A 21,237-nucleotide genomic window follows, 5' to 3' on the forward strand; every position below is an offset into this window, starting at 1 on the left:
ACAACAGTGCCGGGTGATTTCAATGTCCATGCAGAGGCTGCCTCTAGTGTTCCGGATCATCCCTCCCAGCAGGAGCCCAGGGTGGCAAACAAAAGTGCTAAAAATGCATCAAAACATCATAAAAACAGACCTTAAAATACATTAAAACAAAACAACTTAAAAAAATTTTTTTTAAAAATATTTAAAAACATCTTTAAAAAAGGGTTAAAAACATATTGTTTTTTTAAAAAAACATATTAAAAAGCAGACGCAGACTGGGATAGGTCTCAACTTAAAAGGCTTGTTGAAAGAGGAAAGTCTTCAAAAGGTGCCAAAAAGATAGCAGAGATAGCGCCTGCTTAATATTTAAGGGGAGGGAATTCCACAGGGTAGGTGCTGCCATTCTAACAGTCCATTTCCTATGTTGTGCAGAACAGACCTCCTGATAAGATGGTATCTGCCGTGTTAAGAGCCCGAATGCCTCACTGTTCCATAGTGTGACAAGGGCTTCATCAGGGTCACCTGTTCTGTCTACTGGGAACTCCCCAGGGCATTCAGGAATCCTATGGATTCCATTAGGCTCTGGGGGCAGACCATCTTAATCTGTCCACCACCCCTGCAAGGAAGGATCAGAACCATAAGTCTAAACTTCACCAAGAAGTGATCTGACCATGATAATGGGGTGACATCCACCACCCCCTATCTCCAGACCATCTGGAGCAAAAACCAAATCAAGGGTGTGCCCTGCCCTATGTGTTAGGCCAGTGACAACTTCAGACAGCCCCATCGTCATCACAGCTCCATTCATCCCTGACCAGTGGCCATGTTGACAGGGCTGAAAGTTGCTGGAATCCAGCAACATCTGGAGGCCACAGGCTCTCCACCCCGCCACATATCATACTAACTATTTGTCCTTGGAGACGTTAGTACCCTTTAGGCTGCAATCCTTTACCCACATACCTGGAAGTAAGCCCCAGTGAACTCAGTGGGACATACTTCTGAGTGTGCATGATTGGACTGCAATGCTAGAATACATCGGGATATATCTACCAATTATTTATAACCCAAACTTTTTTTAAAAAAAAAAAGTCTTCCAATTGTGTTTTTATCACTGCTCTGTGCATAATTCCCATTTACGTTGCTTAACATATATGAAATAACTGACCACTTAGACGTCAGGAAGGCAATTTACATTTAAAGGAAATTGCAGTCTAGATGGTGTTTACCCTAATGTGCTATTTACAGAAGAATTTGCAAGACAAATGGCTTCTTAGCAGGAAGCAGCAGCCTTTCCTTCACTGTATAATAAGGATCTAACTAACAAAACTAGCTTTGAATGCCTTTGTAGGTTCCTTCCTTAGCTATTCTAAGTCCTGAGTTATAAATACCCACTAAAAGGCTTGTGTTTAAACTTTGAGGGAGAGGGAAAGAAGGAAATAAAATAAAATCCCCACCAACTTCCGCATAATCCCCTAAGAAACCATGATTAACAAATATCTGAAGCTAGGAAAGCTCATTTGGCGGACAGAGTAAGAGAGGGGAAATGATTGTCTATGTCGAGAGAATGGCTTGATACCCCTTGATAGCATGTAGACATTATCCACTGAATCTGCAGAAAAACTTTTAGATCCTTTTGTCTTTTCGGGGTGGGGGGAGACATAAGAACATAAGAAGAGCCTGCTGGATCAGGCCAGTGGCCCATCTGGTCCAGCATCCTGTTCTCACAGTGGCCAACCAGGTGCCTGGGGGAAGCCCGCAAGCAGGACCCGAGTGCAAGAACACTCTCCCCTCCTGAGGTTTCCGGCAACTGGTTTTCAGAAGCATGCTGCCTCTGACTAGGGTGGCAGAGCACAGCCATCATGGCTAGTAGCCACTGATAGCCCTGTTCTCCATGAATTTGTCTAATCTTCTTTTAAAGCCATCCAGGCTGGTGGCCATTACTGCATCTTGTGGGAGCAAATTCCACAGTTTAACTATGCGCTGAGTAAAGAAGTACTTCCTTTTGTCTGTCCTTCAACATGAAGACTATTTAGTGGTGTGTTTTTAATCCCCCTGGCCTTGTTAAATATTTAAATTCTGGCCTTCCCTCCTTAATAAATTGTGTACGAGACAAGGTGTGCTTTCACACTCCACGGTAACCCGAGTGCTTCTAATGACATCTTGGCTTTTCTCCCAGCCAATTTGGAAACCGTGAACCTTTAGCTCCTTTTCCCAACACTTTATTTGCTGGGCGTTTGGATATTTGACAGATTTATACAAAGCTGTAATATCCATCTTTAAAGCAAATCTGGAAGTTGAGATTGCCCTGAAATATTACAGAGCAGAGAGGAATAAACTATGTGCAAATCCCAAAGCTATGCTGCATTCCCACCCATTAGTCATGTTTGCTCTGGGGCAGGGGGTAGGGAACCTGATCTAATCACAGAGAATTAAAATGACTCTCTAAGGGCAGAAAATATGTTCTGCCATTTTGTGTCTGCCACTGGGTCTGGGACACAATGTAGGATGCAAAATGGTGACTAAGATGCCAACAGAGTGGGGGGGGAGAGGAAAGAAGAAAGATAATGTGCTAGTGCAGCTGGGGAGCTCTTCCCCTAAGAAGATGCTGGAGAATTTATCCTCCCCCCTCCCATGGGAGAATATTCAGTGAAATGATATTCGCTGTCTGCAAATAGGGTGGAGAACCTTTGGAAGGCCATTTTGCTCAAATTTCAGCTCTGACTGCTCCATATCTACTGATCTATTTTACTCTGATAGTGATATTTTCATTCTTTTCTAAACCACCCTGGAAAAACATTTTGATGAAAGCTAGTATAAAGGTGTTTTAAATAAAGAAATACATTTTAGCAGGAATAGTTAAAAAAAGATCAGTAGGACTGGAAAATATCATTCTCAGCACAGGCACAATACGACAGCAACAGCTGTTAGTTTGCTGAGTCTCCCACAAGGCCCAATACCCTCCCAATGCTGATGCATGCTTGTAAAATGGTTGCATGCTTGTTCTAAACAAGAGAAGGGCAAATATTATTGCACTGCTCAATTCCTTGTTGGGCTCCGCCTCCATTCTCAATGTTTCTTTGAAGGTCAAGGCTGGCTACAGTGCTTCAACGAATAATTTCAGAGCTACAGAAACAAAGACCTTTTAAAGCCTTCTCTCTGTGTGTCTGAATTAGGGTTGCCAGGTTCATGGCCTGAGACTGATCCTGTATCTTTAGGAGAAGAGAAAGTCAGCCAAGTGCAGGTGTTCTTGCAACTCTGTAATGGGAAAAACCACAAAGCGGAATTCTCCCTTCTCCCGGCACAACTTTTAAAGATACAGAAGACCTCTTGGAGGCCGGCCCGGGCAACCAAGAGGTCTTCTATATCTTTAAAAGTTGTGCAGGGGGAAGGGAGAATTCCACCTTGTGGTTTTTCCCATTACAGAGTTGCAAGAACACCTGCACTTGGCTGACTTTCTCTTCTCCTAAAGATACAGGATCAGTCTCAGGCCATGAACCTGGCAACCCTAGTCTGAATCCATAGCAGAGGGGAGCCTTTGGGCCTTGAACAAGCGTATCAGATATTCAGTCTCTCATGCTTCACTCGTTATGCCATATGCCTTACTTGATAAGGAAACCACAGGCACATGGGTGATTTGATCCCAGTATGACGACCCCAGAGTCCAGCAGTGTCCAGAACATTGAGTCAGAGGCTTTAGTATCACTGACTGAGGAACTAGTTCAGGTTTCTGGCCTTGAACCTGATGCTCATCATCATAGGTCAACTGAACCCAAGGCTTGCAGTCAGAAGCCCACTGAACCAGATCCCACAGAACCAGAGCTCACAAAACCAGAGCCAGGATCCTAATGGGTGCCTTTCTCCTGGTCCAAGGATTTGAGTGCTTCTCACATTAACTCACCAGTCAGCACTGCAAGCCCTGCATGGGTCAGGAGGCCATGGAACACAGAAGTGCCCATTTTCAGCCCTTTAAGAGTCTGTTGTTCTCCCACAAAGGGGTTAAAGCATAAGAGAGGTGGACTGGAGGTGAAAGCTCAAAAGACCTCAATTCATATCATAACCCTTGCTGGAGAAAGATGCTCATTAGGAGCTCTCCCTGGTGCTACAACAATGGCTTGTCTTGCCCTGTAGGCTGCTCCGTGGGACCAGAATAGGACCCTCTGCTTTTGGACACTACTTAGATATCTGGCCAGGAGGAAGAACTACAGATGCAGAAAAACTATACATATTTTTCCTTTCAGGCTCAGGTTATGAGTCCTGATGACTCAGAAGTCCCCCAGTGACTCAGTAGTGTCTCACCTTGCATGATACATTGGAGCTGAAATGTTCCCTCCAAAAATATGCCTTGCCACCCCATTAACAGGCTGCAAAGTTGGAGGAAGAGCATTTTAGTGATTTGGGGAAGTGTGATGAAGTGTTCGTCTTACTTACTGTCAGCGGCAATCATGCTCCCTTCTGCTGAGAAGTGTTTTCCTCTCCTTCCAGAGTTCCTTCCTTTCCTACCTAGAGGTGATTGAAGTATTGCTTGCTGCTTCTGCCTTCACTCTGATGTCATCCTAAAGCCAAATCAGAGTGAGGGCAGGAGCTGGAAGCAACCCTTCTTTTGCTGACTCTGGCACCCTATATTAGGAAGATGCTTTCATGAAGTATCCAAACATGACTGCTGCCAGGATCACATAGAGACTCTCCTGGTGAAGCAGGTGTGATTTGAGAATAGTTTTCCCCACAGCCTCAACCAAAAAAAAAGAGAGTTCTTTTTAAGAAATCTTAGCTCAGCTCTGCTATAACTCTCTGAACATGCTTCTGCCCTTTAATCCTCTGATTAATTGGGCAACAGATTCTACCCCCCTACCCCAGTATTTTTTTTAGACACACTGATTTTTTTCTAAAAAAAACGCTGCAGGTGGCAATAATATCTGAAAATAGTAATTCTGTGTTTGAGAGGAGGAGGAATGACAGTTGTAAGATGTTCTAAAAATAAAACACACATACTTCAATTCCCCACTGTAAGCCAGGGATAGGGAACCTGTGGCACTCTAACTTCCATAAGCCCCAGCCAGTATGGCAAATTGTCATGGAAGTTGGGAGTTGTAGTCCAGCAATATCTGGAGCACCACAGGTTCCCCATCCTTGTTTTAGAACATTTGGGTGTTTTCATATGCAAACATATTCAGTTGATCAATCAAATAATTGCCAAATTGACTGAAACACACAATCAACTGAATTAATAAAATGTTTTGTTTTGTTTGTAAGAACAGCCCTACTATGACGGCTTCCAGATCAAGGCTGGATCTTTGCCTGAGCGAGATTTTTATTTATTTATCACGATATTTTTCTAATCATCGCCCTTGTAGCAGGGTGGTGTACATCCCTACCCTGTTTATGGGTGGTATGCAGCTAATGTATCCCATCAGTACAAGGATTGCCACTTACACAAGGAGATTTTCCCCTTCTTCCACCCCCCATGCATGCCCTATACCCTCCCCAAATCTGCTTGGGGGACTTCCTAGAACAGATTTAGGTGGCATGCCATTGTGCAAGCATAAATCCTTGTGCTGACGTGACATAGTCCTACTTTGAATACAACCCTTTATCCTCACAGGTAGACAAGGCTGAGAGATAATGACTGGCCCAGAGCAAGTCTTCATGATTTCAACTTGGGTTTCCCTAGTCCTACTCTGACACTCTAATCATTACATGACACTGACCTTCTTGTGCTGCTTTCCATCTTGCTCTCATTTCTCCTTGTCAGGCTGCTTCTCCTCCCATTCTGTCTGATTCCCTATACACATACATACACACACACAATCCTGGGCTTTTTGGATGGATTTCATAGCACAGAAGCTCTGGCTTGTATTATCATATCGACACTCCTCTAGACCTGCCCCAGGACTCCACTCACCTCTGATATGAATCCTGCAAGGACTCACCTGTGGCCCAGCACTGGCAGTCAAGACAAATAACAACAAATGTATTCTTTCGGAATAATTTGATGTCCCAGTTGGGGATTTCTCTCTCAGATAACAGAGAAGTTAAATTGCAGAGAGGTTCTAAAATTACTAAGGAATGCTATTATTGCAGGACAGGCAAAATAAGTGTTTTTATTTATTTATTTATTTTAAAGAAATATTTAAAAAAGTCTTTCATCAGCATTTCAAGAGCTGCAGAAATAAAACTGGGCAGCAAATCCAGGGTATTTGTTGTCAGCTTATTAATAATAGTAATAAAAAGCTCTTTGCTGCATATGGATCCAGAAATAGTGAGGAGACCTGCCAATTCAGAGAAATAAGTGATCAGGATTGAGTGTGGATCCCACATAACTTCAACTTCCATGATCATCAAACTCTTATTTTGCATGTGCACACTGAGATGACTTCAGATACCAAAAGACATTTATTTGTTTAAAATATTTCTCCCGTCTTTCAATAAAATGTTTTCAAAGCAGCTTTCAAGCAACAGTTATCTTTGACAAGTGCCTACATGTCTGAGTGTCAGCCCCTTCCCCGTTCATCTACTCCTCCACCAACCTTGCACATGTGAGCATCTGAGCTCCGGTGTAAGAGCTGGCTATATAAAATGTGTGCTTTTTTTTAAAGTTACATAAATAATCTCTTGATTTGTAACACTGAAGGAGCTGAAGAAAATAAAATATGGCTTCATACAGAACCCCGCTGATCATCCACTGATACATCAAAAGACAAATGAGAGATACAATCAGCCCAAAGACATCAAAACATTATCCCAGGCGGGGGAAGTATATACGCTGTCCCAAACTTGAACAGCAGACGAGATAAAGCTCTGTTCACACTCTGATGTGTTGAATTGCGCAGGCAGTTCTAATAAGATGGGGAGAGATGAGAAGGAGCTCAGCTGTGCCCTAGCAAGGTTCTTTACAAAGTGTTAATAAAGGAGCCTCATGGACATATCACTTAGCAATATTATGTTTTCCACCCTTCCTCATGCAGTGATGTGGGTGGCAAAACAATATTGCAAGAGTACTGATTCTGCCCCCGCTTCTCACTGTAACTTTTCAGAAGCTCAACAGCAAGAAAAGAAAGAGGCACCTTCTCTTCCCCAGATCTGAATACCATTCATTTATATTCCTGCAATGGTGATGTACTGACGGAAGAGGGTAGACCAGCGCAATCTGTGAACCACTAAGCTACACCCAGGCCATCCACCATGTATGGTGAGTCTCTAGGGATTTTTAAAAGTTCTAGTAATTTGTTGCCTGCCTGGGACTACAGTGCTTGAACTACTCAGAGGAGACCCATTAAAGTTACTTAACATATCTAAGGGCACAATCCAACTTGTATTTATGCCAAGCTGAGGGGAGATGGATATTGCAGACTCCCAGCTGAGCCTGCAGGGTCTCAGCTCATCCAGGCTCTGCTGTGCTCTGCCAGCAGGAACCCCTCACCCCAGTTCAGCCCCGGTGGTGCCCTGACCCTGTCAGATCAGCTGGGGGTCCACTGGGGAAACCCAGCCCGGCAGAAGGGATGCTGGGTTAGCCCACATAAGGCCAGAAAAAGGAGCGTTCCAGGGGTGTGTTGGAGGAGGGGCAGGGGGGACTTAGGTGACATCCAACTCGTGTTTGCTCCAAACTCCTGAAGGTCCCAACCTGGGCCAGATTAACACTGTGAAAAAGTCAGTCTAAGAAAATAATTACAATGGAGGTCAATGGGGAGCACTTAATCCCTGGTAGGGATATTCGTGAGACACGGCTTTTACTTTCCAGTCCCTGCATGTAGCTCCCAGCTGAGCCCACATTCAGCCAGCCTGATGACTCCCAAACATGAAATGGATGCTGCAGACCTCCCGCCAGCTCCTCCTCCTCCAGCCCACCTTCTGCCAGCTCCCCATGAGTTGGATGGATCTGCTTCTTAGGTTCTTTAATTTCAGCTTAGAGTAGACCCACTGAAATTAAGGAACCCAAGTCAGCCATGTTTATTAACTTCATTGGATCATCATTGGACTATCATTCAGTACAACCCATAGAAATTATCAAGCGCTAGGAAGACGACAATGTGGCTGCATCACACTTGGTGGGTCCTAAGTTAGACAGACATGTACTAGCGATAGATTGCAATATAACATTTTTGCTCTCATCATGAGATGGTATCACACTTCTTCAGAAAGTAGCTCAGGCTACGGCTTTAGCGAGTCACCTAAAGAAGGGAGCTCCTCCCGTTGAATTCCATGTTAGAGATAATTAGGAAAACGATTGAAAATAAAACTGGCAATATTGTAATGCTGTTATACAAATCAATGGTGCAACTACACTTGGAATACTGTGTGCAGTTCTGGCTGCTGCATCTCAAGAAAGGTTTCTGTAGAGCTGGAAAAGGCGCAACCAAAATTATCAAGGGGTTAGAGCAACACCAATAAGCGAAAGGTTATAATATTGAGGGAGGGGAGGTAGTTTACAACACTGTTCTTCATCCTTGGGCCCCAGATGTTGTTGGACTACAGTTCCCATCATCTTTGGCCATTGGCTAAGCTGACTGGGGTTAATGGGAGCTGTAGTCTGACAACCTCTAGAGACCAAAGGTGAAAGAACAGTGAAGTAAGTGAGGCATGATAGAGATGTATAAAATTATGCATGGAGTGGCCAAAATGGATAGGGAGAAGTTTTTCTTCTCTCTCAAAATACTAGAACCCTGGGCCACTCCATAAAGCTGAATGGTGGAAGATTCAGGACAGACAAAAGAAAATACTTCTTCACACAATGCATAGTTAAACTATGGAACTTGCTTCCACAAGAGGTACTGATGGTCACCAACTTGGAATGCTTTAAAAAGGGATTAGACAGATTCACAGTGGATAAGGATATCAATGGCTATTAGCCGCAATGGCTATGTTGTCCCTCTAGTGTTGGAGGCAATATGTCTCCAAATGCCAGTTGCTGGGAATCAGAAGCTGAGAGGGGGCTGTTGCACTCCGGTCCTGCTTGTGGGCTTCCCGTATTTCTCTGGCTGGCTACTGTGAGAACAGGATGCTGGACTATGCTAGGCCTTCGGTCTGATCCAGCAGCCAGGCTCTTCTTAGGTTCCAGGATTGTGTTTCAGCCACTGAAAAACATCTGCTACATTAACTTAATAAACATGACTCCACATTCATTTATACAGGGCTCTTTTTGTGCTCAGAGAACTTCACATGCATCATTGCACCACCACAACTTTGTATGATAGATAAACATTTTTGTATGATAGATCCTCTTTGTATGATAGATAATCCTAATTAAGGGCACAGGCTAAGGATGAGAGAGAGTTGCAATCCTAACGCCACCTAATGAGTGAGGCAAGATTCAAACTAGAGGCTTCTTGGTTTACCACTCAGACTCGTTACTCTTTTCCTACACAAGCTCCCAAAATTGGTGCACAATGACCTCGAGGGAATTTTCCAGTAATTTGAGAGATTGCAAAGAAATCTAGGGGAGGAGGCAATGTGTTAGGTGTGCAGAGCATGTTCTAGACTGGAGCCAGTTGGGAACATAATTACCCTCATCCTGTTTTCAGGTGAGGGAAAGGAAGTCATAGGGAGGAACAATCCTTGTCTTCACAGCACTCCAAGCCCTCACAGGAGTCCAGCTCTGAAGCATGCAACCAACATTCTCCTAAGTGCCAGTTCAATAGCTTTGCCATAATACCCTCTGCATGGTGCTTTGCCTATCCGTGTCGCTTCCCCCTTTCTCTCTCTGCCTATGTTTTCCCAGCTGTAAAGCGCATAACATGCCAGCTACCTAACAGGGCTATTGAGAAGCTTAATGATTGACTGATGCTTTAAAAAGTATTTTGGATGAAAGGTGTTGTGTCGGTACAATGAATTATTGTCTGGCATGAACAGCTCTCGCATGCATAGTGCTAGGAATCCAAACTGTCTGTCCCTCAACACAACTGTCAGCTCTAGGCTGATTGCAAAATCTTTATTATTAGCAACGAGGTAAGAAGCCAAGTGAATGCAGCTTGATTTTGGAGCCCTGGCTGCTAGAAAAAGAGATGGTGTGGGGAAGCTAACATCATTTGAGCGAGTAATCAGAGAAAATTTTCCTGTGGAAATCACCGAGCGCAAATAAGTAAGGAAAGCCACAGGATCGGTCATTAGAATAAAAGCCTGGCTTTAAAGTCTGCTGTTCTTGCTGTTCTTTATACATCTAGCTTTTAAAAAACTCTTTACTAACACTGATTTGTAATACTTCCTCCCCATCTCTTCAAGGACATCTCCCAGTCCTGCACATTGCCCCTCTCGCACCATGTATATCTGTAAAAGATTAGCTGCACACTAATCAATTCTACTCTTTTAAAAAGCGTTTGACATCAGCTGCTCTTCCATGATCTTAAGTGGAATAACTCCAGAGCAATAGTAGCAATAGCCAAGATCACATGACAGGTTGAGTTAGGGTCACTTTTACTGAATCTTGTGTGTATGTGTGAATTACAAATACAGGGGGTCAAACAGTTTGCCACTGTTTTTGGCTCAGCTAAGTTAGTTATCTCCAGTGCTTAGTTAACCTTGCTTAGTTATCTCCAGTGATGATGGTCACATCTGCAGTTTGATTGTGGACTGCCTTTCTAAGAGCAATATATACATGGTTTCAAGCTGAAGATGTGGGGGACACAGCACTTCAAAGCAATGGAGGTTGGTCCATTTGGGGAAGTAGGGCACTGCCCCACCAGTTTCAGCCTACTCTCAGCCAGCGTTCACCTGCCTTCTTACTTACCACTAGTCAGGGAGTGGCACCGCCTGTCAGTTTCCTCCTCCTTGATCTCAGTGCAAAAAAGCTGGTAAAGCACAGTGGGGAGGAAAGCCTGGCTGGGAGTCCAGACTCTGTGAGTTCAAATCCCCGCTCGTGTCTCCTGGGTGTCAAGAGCCAGCTAAAGATCACCCCCACAGGGAGTGGCTCAGGGGTTATGTGCCCTGCCACCTGTGCAGCCATGGGCAAGCTGCATAATCCCAAGGAGACCAGTTGCCCCCGAGCTGGCAGTTGCGTACAAGGAAGGGGCTGGCTTGTGCAGCTGTGGCAAGCTGAGCAGGCCGTAGCCAGCTGGGGAGGACTAGCCTCAGAGGGAGGCAATGGTAAACCCTCTCTGAATACCGTTTACCATGAAAACCCTATTCATAGGGTCGTCATAAGTCAGGATCGACTTGAAGGCAGTCCATTTCCAATCTCAGTGCTGTCTTTGTAGAACTTGGCAGGGAAAAGGACAGGGACAAAACTAGAAATACTTAGCTCTGCCTCAGAGGCTCTGGTTCCACCTGCTGTTGGTCTCCCTGCCATCACCCCTACCAGTCCAAATGGGCACCAACTGCCACTGCTTCAAAGCCATGTCAGTTTGAACATCATCTGGGTTACAATCCACAAGAGCCTCTATGGTACGCAGCTCACTCAAATGAATCTAAGTACTGCAAGAGCATAGCTTTGCTTACATAGCCCTTGTTCTTTTAGTGGGGCATGTGCAAGAGAAGTTTCCAACTATATTAGCTTATTGGTTGTGAGTGCAACATTCATCCTGCAATAGTTTCTTATTGCCTGCCCGGTGACTATTTGGGGATGTGAAAACATGAGGTAGCTGTCAGTGGTGCTGAATGCAATCATACTGATTCCAAATGCAGACACCCCTTGGTTATGTGACTACATATCACTATGAAGTGATGCTGCTTCATGGTAAAGTTGGCTCAGATTTGTGGTTTTTATTGATATATGGGTTGGGGTGAGAGATTCCAAAGACAGAATTTATCTGTAGCAGGTTCTGAATATGGAACATGTTTTAATGTTATTTGGGGATTGAGTTTATGTGTCATTACCAAACAGAAGTGTAGTGGTCCAGGGTTTCAGAGTGTCTTAGACCCCTTACTTTTTTGGGAAGAGGATCCCAGCAGGGTCCCTATGTCTCCAGTGTCCTATGAGCCAATCAGCATGAAAGGTGTTAAATCGGATATGTTTGGGATATACATTACATTTACTGCTAGAAAACATCCTCCCATGACTCCCCAACTACAGAGGCAGCTTGGATGCTGATTACTTCTTAACTCCCATGATCAGAAATCCAGATTATAATGGACTAAAGACTGTTCCACTAAATGTCACTCATTAAGTTATGGAAATTCTAAAAAGAGGCCGAGAAATATTAGCATAACACATTAATTACCAGTGACAAGCTACCCAAGAGACACCAGAAATATTTGTTCATAAGCATCCCCAATGCAATCCCTGGCAAACCCATTTCCTTTGCTGGGTATACACATTTTCCTTTATTATGGCAGGGGGTCAATAAAGTGGAGAATTGTCAAGGGTTTTGGCCCATTCCCAATGGGGATAAATTGGGGGGGGCAGTTTTAGACTTCCTTGGGTTCAAGGCTCATTTGAACCTCTGGCGGCTGCATATCAGGGTTGGGAAACCTCTGGCCCATGGCCATCTATTAACCAGCTGGCATCACTCATCACATTAGTGGGAGGGTGGGATTCAGTTCTGCCTTGGTTGTGGGCACCTGTTCCCAGCAGTTTTATGCCTTTGGAGTCTACTAAACTAGCTGACCAGAATTCTTAGCACCCAGTTCTGCTGTAGCTCACTTCTCATCTGAACTTCTGTGTTCCAGCCCACATTCAGTTTCTTCAAAAGAATCATTTCTTGGTTGTGAACCATTGGTATAGAACCCAATCATACCTACTGTCTACCATCACTGAGTTGTTAGCTTGCCTTGGGTGATGTCTATACTGCAGTTCTGAAGAGTACTGCGTGCAGATCCAGTGCAAATCCACCTCGGCGATCCATACAGAAGTTGTTGGACTATAACCCCCATCAACCCCAGCCAGCTTAGCCAATAGTCAAGGATGATGGGACTTATAGTCCTACAACAACCTGGGGATCCAAGGTTGAAGAACAGTGCCCTAAACCATCTTCATCTAATCACATTGAAGATTTAAGTCAGGGGTAGGGAACCTCAGGCCTGGGGGCCAAATATGGCTCTCCAGGCCTCTCTATATGGCCATCAGAACTCTCCCTAAGACACTTCCCTCCTCAGGCCACATCCCTGACCAATCCTACAATATGTGTATACATGAGTGTGCACACACCCACTACAAGGAGGACATAGTTTTGCACATTTAGAATCAGATGTTTGCAATGGACTCAGCCATGACAGGGAAGGAAACTCTATGTATAAGGGCAGTACAGCTCTGAATGCCAGATGATGGGGAAAAGAGAAGGAATCGTGGCCCATTTACAATGCTAAGAGACATATCAGAAATCTTGGTTTAATGTTTATACAAATTTAATTAATTAATCAATTTACTAAAACTCTTTTTGATTAATTCAGTAAGTTTTTTGAAGTGACAACCCTAATTCTCTTATCCATCTTTATTAAGCAACCTGCTCAGAAGTAGGCAACCACTTAAAAAAAAAACCTGGTCCCTTGAGTGGCTGCTGCATCAGTTGTCACTGTATTTTAAGACCTGACATTACGCAGCAGGCAGTGAAAACTGGATACTCATTAACTTCGCCAAAGAAACAGGAGCAGCCACTATAAAAAGGTAGTGAAACAAATCTAACATTGGGTATGTGTCATTTAGGGAGCTGCAAAGTTTTGATGATTTCCCCTTGCTGTTTGGTTCCCCCACTCAGCTCCACCTCTCTCCCCACTCTCTCTTCAGGTTTATTTTTACATCATCGAGATGGGAAGAAGCAGCCAATCTTGAAAGGCCTGCTTCAGAGAATTCAGTTGATAATCCTTATTCTTCCTCGCGTCTCTGTCACTTAATAGAAAGCACACAGAAGTTGAATATTTGATCTCAATCCATCCTGGGTTTTCGCTTTGATCATCCTCTCAGATTCTCTGCTGTTCTTCCAATGGAAGCACTTATTAAATAAGCAAGTCAGATGAGAGAGAGAGAAATGGGATGAAGCTGAGGGGTTGGTGTTTGGATCCTGAGCCAAACAAAGGGAAGATTTTGTAAATCAACAGCTGGGGGAAGAATTGTGCCCAGGACACAAGAATTCTGGACTTCATACTAACTTCATCATGAGATGCATGCTCCATAAATGTTCCAAAGAAACATCATCATCACTATGATTATGGTTATGGTTATGATTATTATGCCACCCTGGGCTCCTGCTGGGAGGAAGAGTGGGATATAAATCTAATAAATTAAAAAAAAATTATTTGCCTTCCCTTCACTGTAAGGAATCAAACATTGGGAATTTGTAATCTTTGATTCACCTCAGTGAACCCGAGTTTGGAAAACCTACAACAGCAAAGATTCCTGGGAAACAGCCTGTCTGTGACCCCTGAGAATATATCTTTAAAGCCTAAGGGTATAGACTTCCTGACGACTCCTATGGAAATTTGGGGAATGTTGCCCAGTAAGAATCAGGTGCTCCTTTCAAACAAAGAAATAGTTTACATAAAGTTTATGATAATCTTAACCTTTAGGAACCATCAGGAATTTACAGCAGGGAGATCACACCTATTATCTGGGAATTTATGAGGAAATGGGTTGGTCCACATCTTCCTGGTCACATTTACATTGGGGTCAGTTTAGTTAGAAAAAGGTATAAAACATGAGGGGTTGGAAGGGGTCAGCAGTTCCTCCTTCTGGAGGGCTCAACAGCGACTTTTCTTATCAACACTCGGTAGCATCTTCGGGACAATGGCAGAGCTTCAGAGCTAAGGATTGGGTGAGATCTTTCAAATCTAGCACTGGTTACATGAGGGCAGAGCTTTTGGCTCATTGGACTAGATGCAAAAGTCTCTCTCAGCCCTAGTCTTGCAGCAACTCTCCAGGAAAGGTATATGCAACTTCTGGGTTTCTTTCTTCCCTTTTCTTTCCGTTTGGATGAGTTTGATGTGAATGTGTGCATAAGTTTAGTCTCTTTGCTTTAGTCTATCTAGTGCTCCTGAATGAATGAATAATAGTTAGAAAGCTGCTCATTGTTAAATTGTAATTGTACACTGCAATATTTTTCCTTGTTTCTCCTTTTAATAAAACCACTCTTTATTTTACTTTCTCTGTGTGTATCATTGGGTTAAGGATAAATGTATACATGCAAAAGAACCTGATGCACTCTCAGTAGGGGAACTTGCATTTCTAGTGAGCTATGCTCATGAGGAAGTTCTTTTTTTTTTTACAATAATTTTTTATTCAAATTTTCATAAAACAAACAAAACAAAATCAAAAACATAACACAATAAAAATAAAAATGAAAAAATTTGACTTCCGACTTGTCACAGATCAGCTATAAATATATAATATATATCAAACCTGTCCCTTAATACATACAAAATCACTTTTCTCCATAGTCTATCTTAATTAATCGTCAAATCCCATTATCATCATTTCATTTTTATCTTTCAACAAAAAGTCTAAGAGAGGCTTCCATTCCTTAAGAAATGTATCTGTCGATTTTTCTCTAAGTAGACATGTCAATTTATCCATTTCTACTAAGTCCATTAATTTCAATAGCCATTCTTCCGTTGTTGGTGTTGATTCCATTTTCCACTTTTGTGCATATAATAATCTTGCTGCCGTAATCATATATAATATTATTCTTCCATATTTCTTTTCTATTTGTTTATCCATAAAACCCAATAAAAAAAATTCTGGTTTTGAATGTATATTTATCTTTAGAATTTTTTGCATCATCCTACCTATCTGTGCCCAAAATAATTTTGCCTGTTTACACAACCACCACATATGATAAAATGATCCTTCTTGTTGTTTACATTTCCAACAAACATTAGAAACATTACTATACATTTTTGACAACTTTTCTGGAGTCATGTACCAACGATACATCATTTTATAGAAATTTTCTTTAAGATTATAGCATAATGTAAATCTCAAGCCTTTTTTCCACATATTTTCCCATTGATCCATTTGTATATTATAACCAAAGTTTTTTGCCCACTTTACCATACACTCTTTTACTTGTTCTTCTTCCATATCAATTTTCAGCAAGAGTTTATACATTTTCGCAATTATATTTTCATCATTTGTACACAAACCTATTTCAAAATCAGATTTACTTATTTCAAACCCATACATTTTCTTATCCATTTTATATCTCTCTAACAATTGTAAATAGGCAAACCATTTTGCTCATGAGGAAGTTCAAGGTCCATTCATAACATCACCCAAAGGTCCCAGAGCATGTTACAACAGTTTTAAAATGCATAATTAAAAATTAACTTTTTTTAATTATGCATTTTAAAACTGTTGTAACATGCTCTGGGACCTTTGGGTGATGTTATGAATGGACCTTGAACTTCCTCATGAGCAACCCAAGTAACCTAAAACCACATCACCACCCACATGGGTGGGTCCTAAAAAATATACATCTCAGGTGTCAAAGGCCAGAGTAAAGAGGTGCATCTTCAGCATTCATCAAAAATTGTACAGTGATGGTGCCAGATTCCTCTCTGTGGGGAAGGAGTTTCACAACTTAGGGACCACCTCTCCCGGGCCACACACACCCCAAGCTTCTGAAGGTGGCGGAACTACCAAAAGGGCCCCCTCTGCTGATCTCAGCACCCAAGAGGGTCTGTAGGGAAGGAGACAGTCTTGCAGATATATGAGGCCTAAGTTGTTTAGGGCTTTAAACACTAATGTGAACACCTTGAATTGGGCCCAGAAATGAAATGGCAGCCAATGCAGCTGTTTTAAATTGGGTTATATGAGTTCTAAAGGTAAGTCCAATCAGTAATCTGACTGCTGCATTTTGGACCAGTTGAAGTTTCTGAATTATCTTCAAGGGCACCTCCTGTAGACAGCATTGCAATAATCCAATCTGGAAGTTACCTGAGTACTGTGGCCAAGTCATGTCTGTCCGAAAGGGTCCAATGTTGGTGAACCTGTTGGAGCGAGAAAAATGTACTCCTAGTCACTTAGGGTCACCTGAGCCTCCAGGGACAATGTTGGATCCAGGAGTACCCCCAAGCTGCAGGGGAGAGCAACTACAATCCAGCAATCCAGAAGAGGCCATTGTGATGTTCCTATATTAATGTATATATGGTAAGTGTTGGTTGTTTAGAAGATACATGGTAAGTGGAGTGAAAGAGGAGGGGGAGTGAATGGGCAGTAGAATGCTAGATGATTGGCTGAGTGTTTAAAATGGCTGAACGTATAAAAGGAAGAGTGAGAGTGGAATCTGGGTGGTGGATGAGGTGAAACTGAGTGGGTTGCTTGGTGGGGTTTAGAGAGTTGTTTGCCAGGAGAGAGTGGAGAAGGAGGGGGGTGGAGTTCGGATTAGTATTGAGTAAAACCATATGCTTATGTGCATTAAGAAGAAATCTTGTTAATCTTGTTAGCTTTGTTATCTTTAATAAATACTTAATTTGGTTTACCAAAGGCCTGATCCTTGGCTGGGGTTTCACAGACCAGAAGGGAGGGTAAGGTAATGGCCAAGGCTGAAGGGAAACTGTAACAAATGGTGGCAGCGGTGAAGAGAATACCAATACCAGTATTCAGAGTCTCTGGGAATACTAGTATTAGGATGTGACTGGTGGTTGCCTAGCAGGGGGATCTGTTGAGATCTGTGCTAGAGCGGGGAGAGAAACAATAAAAAAGGACAGTCCGGACTGGTGGAGTCCCTGGTGGTGCCTAGAGACAGGCAGTAACCACGAGCAGGTAGGAACCTGACAGGGAGAGCCAGGGAAGGGCGTCACAGCCATCTCCCCACCTCTCAGACATGAGAACTCTGGAGACATAACACCTCTTCCTTTCAGGTTTCAGCATCTATTTATTGGCCCACATCCAGCCCATGACCACCTCCAAGCACCGGTTCAACTCCTGAACTGCCTCTCCTGATTCAGATGGAACAGAAAGGTAGAGCAATATTGTCTACACACTGACCAGCAGCAGCTCTCCAGGGTTTCAGAAACAGCATGTTCCCAGCCCTACGTGGAGATGCCAAGAACTGGACCTGGGACCTTCTGCATATAAAGCAGATGATCTACTACTAAGCTACAGCCCTTCCCCAAGCTACATCTCTTCGCATAAGGACAGGATCTTACTTTTTCTCCCATAAAATAAAAGTTGAGAATTTCAGGACGCTGACCTTTGAATCACATTACATTGATGACTGAAGCAAAGCACGAGACCCCTGACCGATGACTACTGGAAAGGTCTCTGCTAAAGGTAACATCATCGAAGGAGATCCAGATGACAGTAAGAAGGAGCGGGACCTTTTCAAGAATAGCCGCTAAGTCCCAATCACTATGGCCTTTTGTTATCACTCAGGAAATTGTGTAAGGGTGACCTGCTTAGGCAAACATTTAGAAATGAAAGAATGACTTTAACCCTGGATCTTTGGACTTATTTACCCCTCCCCCCGTGACTTGATCTGCTGTCATTAACCATTTGTAGTGTCATTAACCATTAACGACTGTATTGGTTAACTTTTTTTTTCTTCGTTAAAGGAAGCTACCAAAAGCTTCTGGAGGACTGGAACAGAACAGGTAGATATAGTAGAAGAAAAGAAGGAATAAAGAAAGGCGTTTGAAGCTCCACGTTTTTACCTCTCCCAATTGGGTCTCTCCTTTGCTACAAGTTTCCATCCCTCACCCCCAGCCACCAATATCTGCTGCTCACATGGCACAGTGTCACATGCCATGGATTGCTTCACTGTTGCCTAAACAACGTTGCAGCAGCCATTCCTAGGAAAATAATCCCCCCTCCCCATCCCTTTCCTAGCATTACACAGTTTTTCTCTTCAGCAAGCTACGGAGTTTATTATTACCTCCACTGTGGAACCATCAGTGGCAGCTGGTTGCAATGCTAATGCGCCGTGATTCCACAGCTTGGCGTAATGGACATTGCAGCTTGAAAATTAACACTGCATCTGCTTCTCGCTGCAGACGCCGGAGCGAGTGGGCTGTAATTTCATCTCCAATCCCCCAAATAATGTTTGTTGTCATGCTGTAATCTTGGCAATCAGGGTAACAGCTGAACAGATCGTTTCATCTGAAATATTTGCTAAACACATGAAGACCTTGAAACCACACCTCAGCATGTGTGCATTGTGAACAGAGCCATTACTGGCTGCAGCAAACAAGAATGAGATTCCACAAGAAACAAGGGGAGTGTCGCTCCCACCAACTTATTAAAGATAGTCACATTTTCCCCACCCTCCTTTATGCCTTCCACTAACAGGAAAAAGTTCAGCCTCCTTTGGGTGTTTGATTAGCACAAATGTAGCATCGCTGTGAAAGCAATCTTCTTTTTCCGGAAATTAACTAAAATGCATATGCAGGGATATTATTATTTTTTTAAACAGAACGTAATAGCTCCAGGAGTCAATTGGCCAAATCGTCTCTGGAGTGATTAACTGGTGAATCCCATGCTAACCAGCCTATTGCTTCCACTCATCTAGTGGTAAATAGCCTGAACCACAACAAAAATAAATTGGCATTGCTGCTGCTACCTGAGAAGGTGAAATTAAATCAAGGGCAGGGAGGAAAGCTTCTGGAACAGAGGAACTGTATAAGCTGCAGAACCTAACATCAGTTTCTAATTCTGCCATAGATGTACTCCATAGTTTTGGACAAATCATTGCTGTCAGTGGCCTCAGACAAATCACCAATATGGGTATTACACTTTTGCACACCTGACAAATTCTGAAGAATTTCAAAAGTGAAATTTAGGGTAATTTATCTGACACTGATATCTTCACTGGAGGCATTGCTTCAGGCACCCAAACCTTTGGAGGTTTAGGTGGGTGGCTTCCACCAACAGGGCCTTTTCTGTGGTGACGCCCCAAATATGGAACAACCTCCCTAGAGGCATTCAGGAAGCACCAACAGTTCTTTTATTTTAGATAACAAGAGTCTTTTGCACATTTGGGAAAAGGATAGTTTGATTTGCTTACGTCTTCCCTATGTAACTATTCTTTTTTAGGGAAGCGAGCGTTACTGGTAATTATTTTAAATTGGCATGGATAATTTTAACAGACATGTAAGCTGTCTTGAAGATGTAAGTGAAGAAAAACAGGTTATAAATGTTTTAACTAAAATTAACTTGAGATCCTCACATTCTACTGAGCACTTTCTTACATGGGATCATAGCGACACGCACCACTGTGCTTGGGTCATATGGTAAGATCCTGCTCTGAACATAAGAAAAACCCTTCTGGATCAAACCAAAGGCCCATCTAGTCCAGGATCCTGTTTCTTAAAGCTGCCAATCAGATGCTACCAGGAAGTCGACAAACTACGCATGAAAGAAACAGCTCTAAACATGGAGGTTCCACGACAGCCATTCACAAAAATGTCCTCTGCAAAACTGTTTAAACCCCTCTGAAGTCACCTAAGCTAGTGACCCAGCCAGCATCACATCTTGTGGTGGTGACTTGACTTCTGTAAATGAATGATGTGCCACATGCACAGTGCCACATCCATTGAGCTAGCCACCAGGACTCCAGGAACTTTTCCCTGGTAAGTTAATGCTGGTTCAGACTCCTTTAGCGTACATATGAAGCTAGGAATAATTTTGCCCCCATGCATATCAGTTTACATTTCCTTGCATGGGATCTCATTAGCCATTTTGTTGCCCATTCACCCAGTATTTTGTTCCCAGTGCCTTTCCAAGTCAGGCTTGTGGGTACCAGAAGCAGAGGATCTCCCACACCCACCCACCGATGATGTCCTCCCTATGGAATTCCCTCCACTGAGAAGCATGAAGACTTGTTGGGCTGTACCCAGCTGTGAAACAACAGCTGCCCCCTTTGTGAGTGACCATCCCATGCTATAACACATACTAGTTACTTGTATAACTCTGAGGACAGATTTACACTTAGCCTGTACTTTTTGGTGTAATCCGGTGCCATCGCAGTTCCAAGACCACGAGGACAATCCCTTGTATTCCCTTTAGGAACAATGGGGGAAAGTGTGATGCAAATATAATAAATAATCAAAAGTTTCCCTGCAGACTGCTGTACTACCTCTTCCATTTCCATATCCGTGCAAGGCCCCAGCTTGTCAGGAAGGGCATAGCTCAGTGGCAGAGCATCTGCCTTGCATGCAGAAGGTCCCAGGTTCAATCCCCGGCATCTGCAGGTAGGGCTCATGGGTATAGTCACCCAGGGTCTCGGGTGTGTGGGTGTGTCTTAGGCCTCTTACGTTTTCGGCAGTAGGGTACCTATGTCTCCAGCATCCTACAAGCCAATCAGTGTGAAAGGGGAGTGTACCACTGAGAAGAGTCTTCTAACATGCTTCCTTGTCTTCCTTCTGCCTGGAACCAATCAGAGTGAAAGAAGGTCAGTCAGCCAC

General features: G+C 43.2%; 1 protein-coding gene across 6 annotated transcripts in view; it reads right to left on the minus strand.

The window, feature by feature from the left end:
* The window catches only part of LOC133368398 (opioid-binding protein/cell adhesion molecule), a 919,374-nt gene that overhangs the window by 751,073 nt on the left and 147,064 nt on the right, over positions 1-21,237 (minus strand). For 2 of the 6 annotated variants that reach the window (XM_061592591.1, XM_061592592.1), the window contains exons 1-2: positions 18,711-18,756; positions 16,772-16,824 (exon numbers count right to left, since the gene is read on the minus strand). The exons of 1 other annotated variant lie outside the window; for it this stretch is intronic. In XM_061592591.1, the coding sequence (XP_061448575.1) occupies positions 16,772-16,824; positions 18,711-18,727 (70 nt within the window). In that variant the 5' untranslated portion in view covers positions 18,728-18,756. Of the gene's footprint in view, positions 1-16,771; positions 16,825-18,029; positions 18,111-18,710; positions 18,757-21,237 lie in introns of those variants that run through there. 3 more of the 6 variants (XM_061592594.1, XM_061592595.1, XM_061592600.1) reach the window with 3 other exon arrangements.

The sequence above is a fragment of the Rhineura floridana genome, chromosome 12 (assembly GCF_030035675.1).
Source record: "Rhineura floridana isolate rRhiFlo1 chromosome 12, rRhiFlo1.hap2, whole genome shotgun sequence".
NCBI lineage: Eukaryota > Metazoa > Chordata > Lepidosauria > Squamata > Rhineuridae > Rhineura > Rhineura floridana.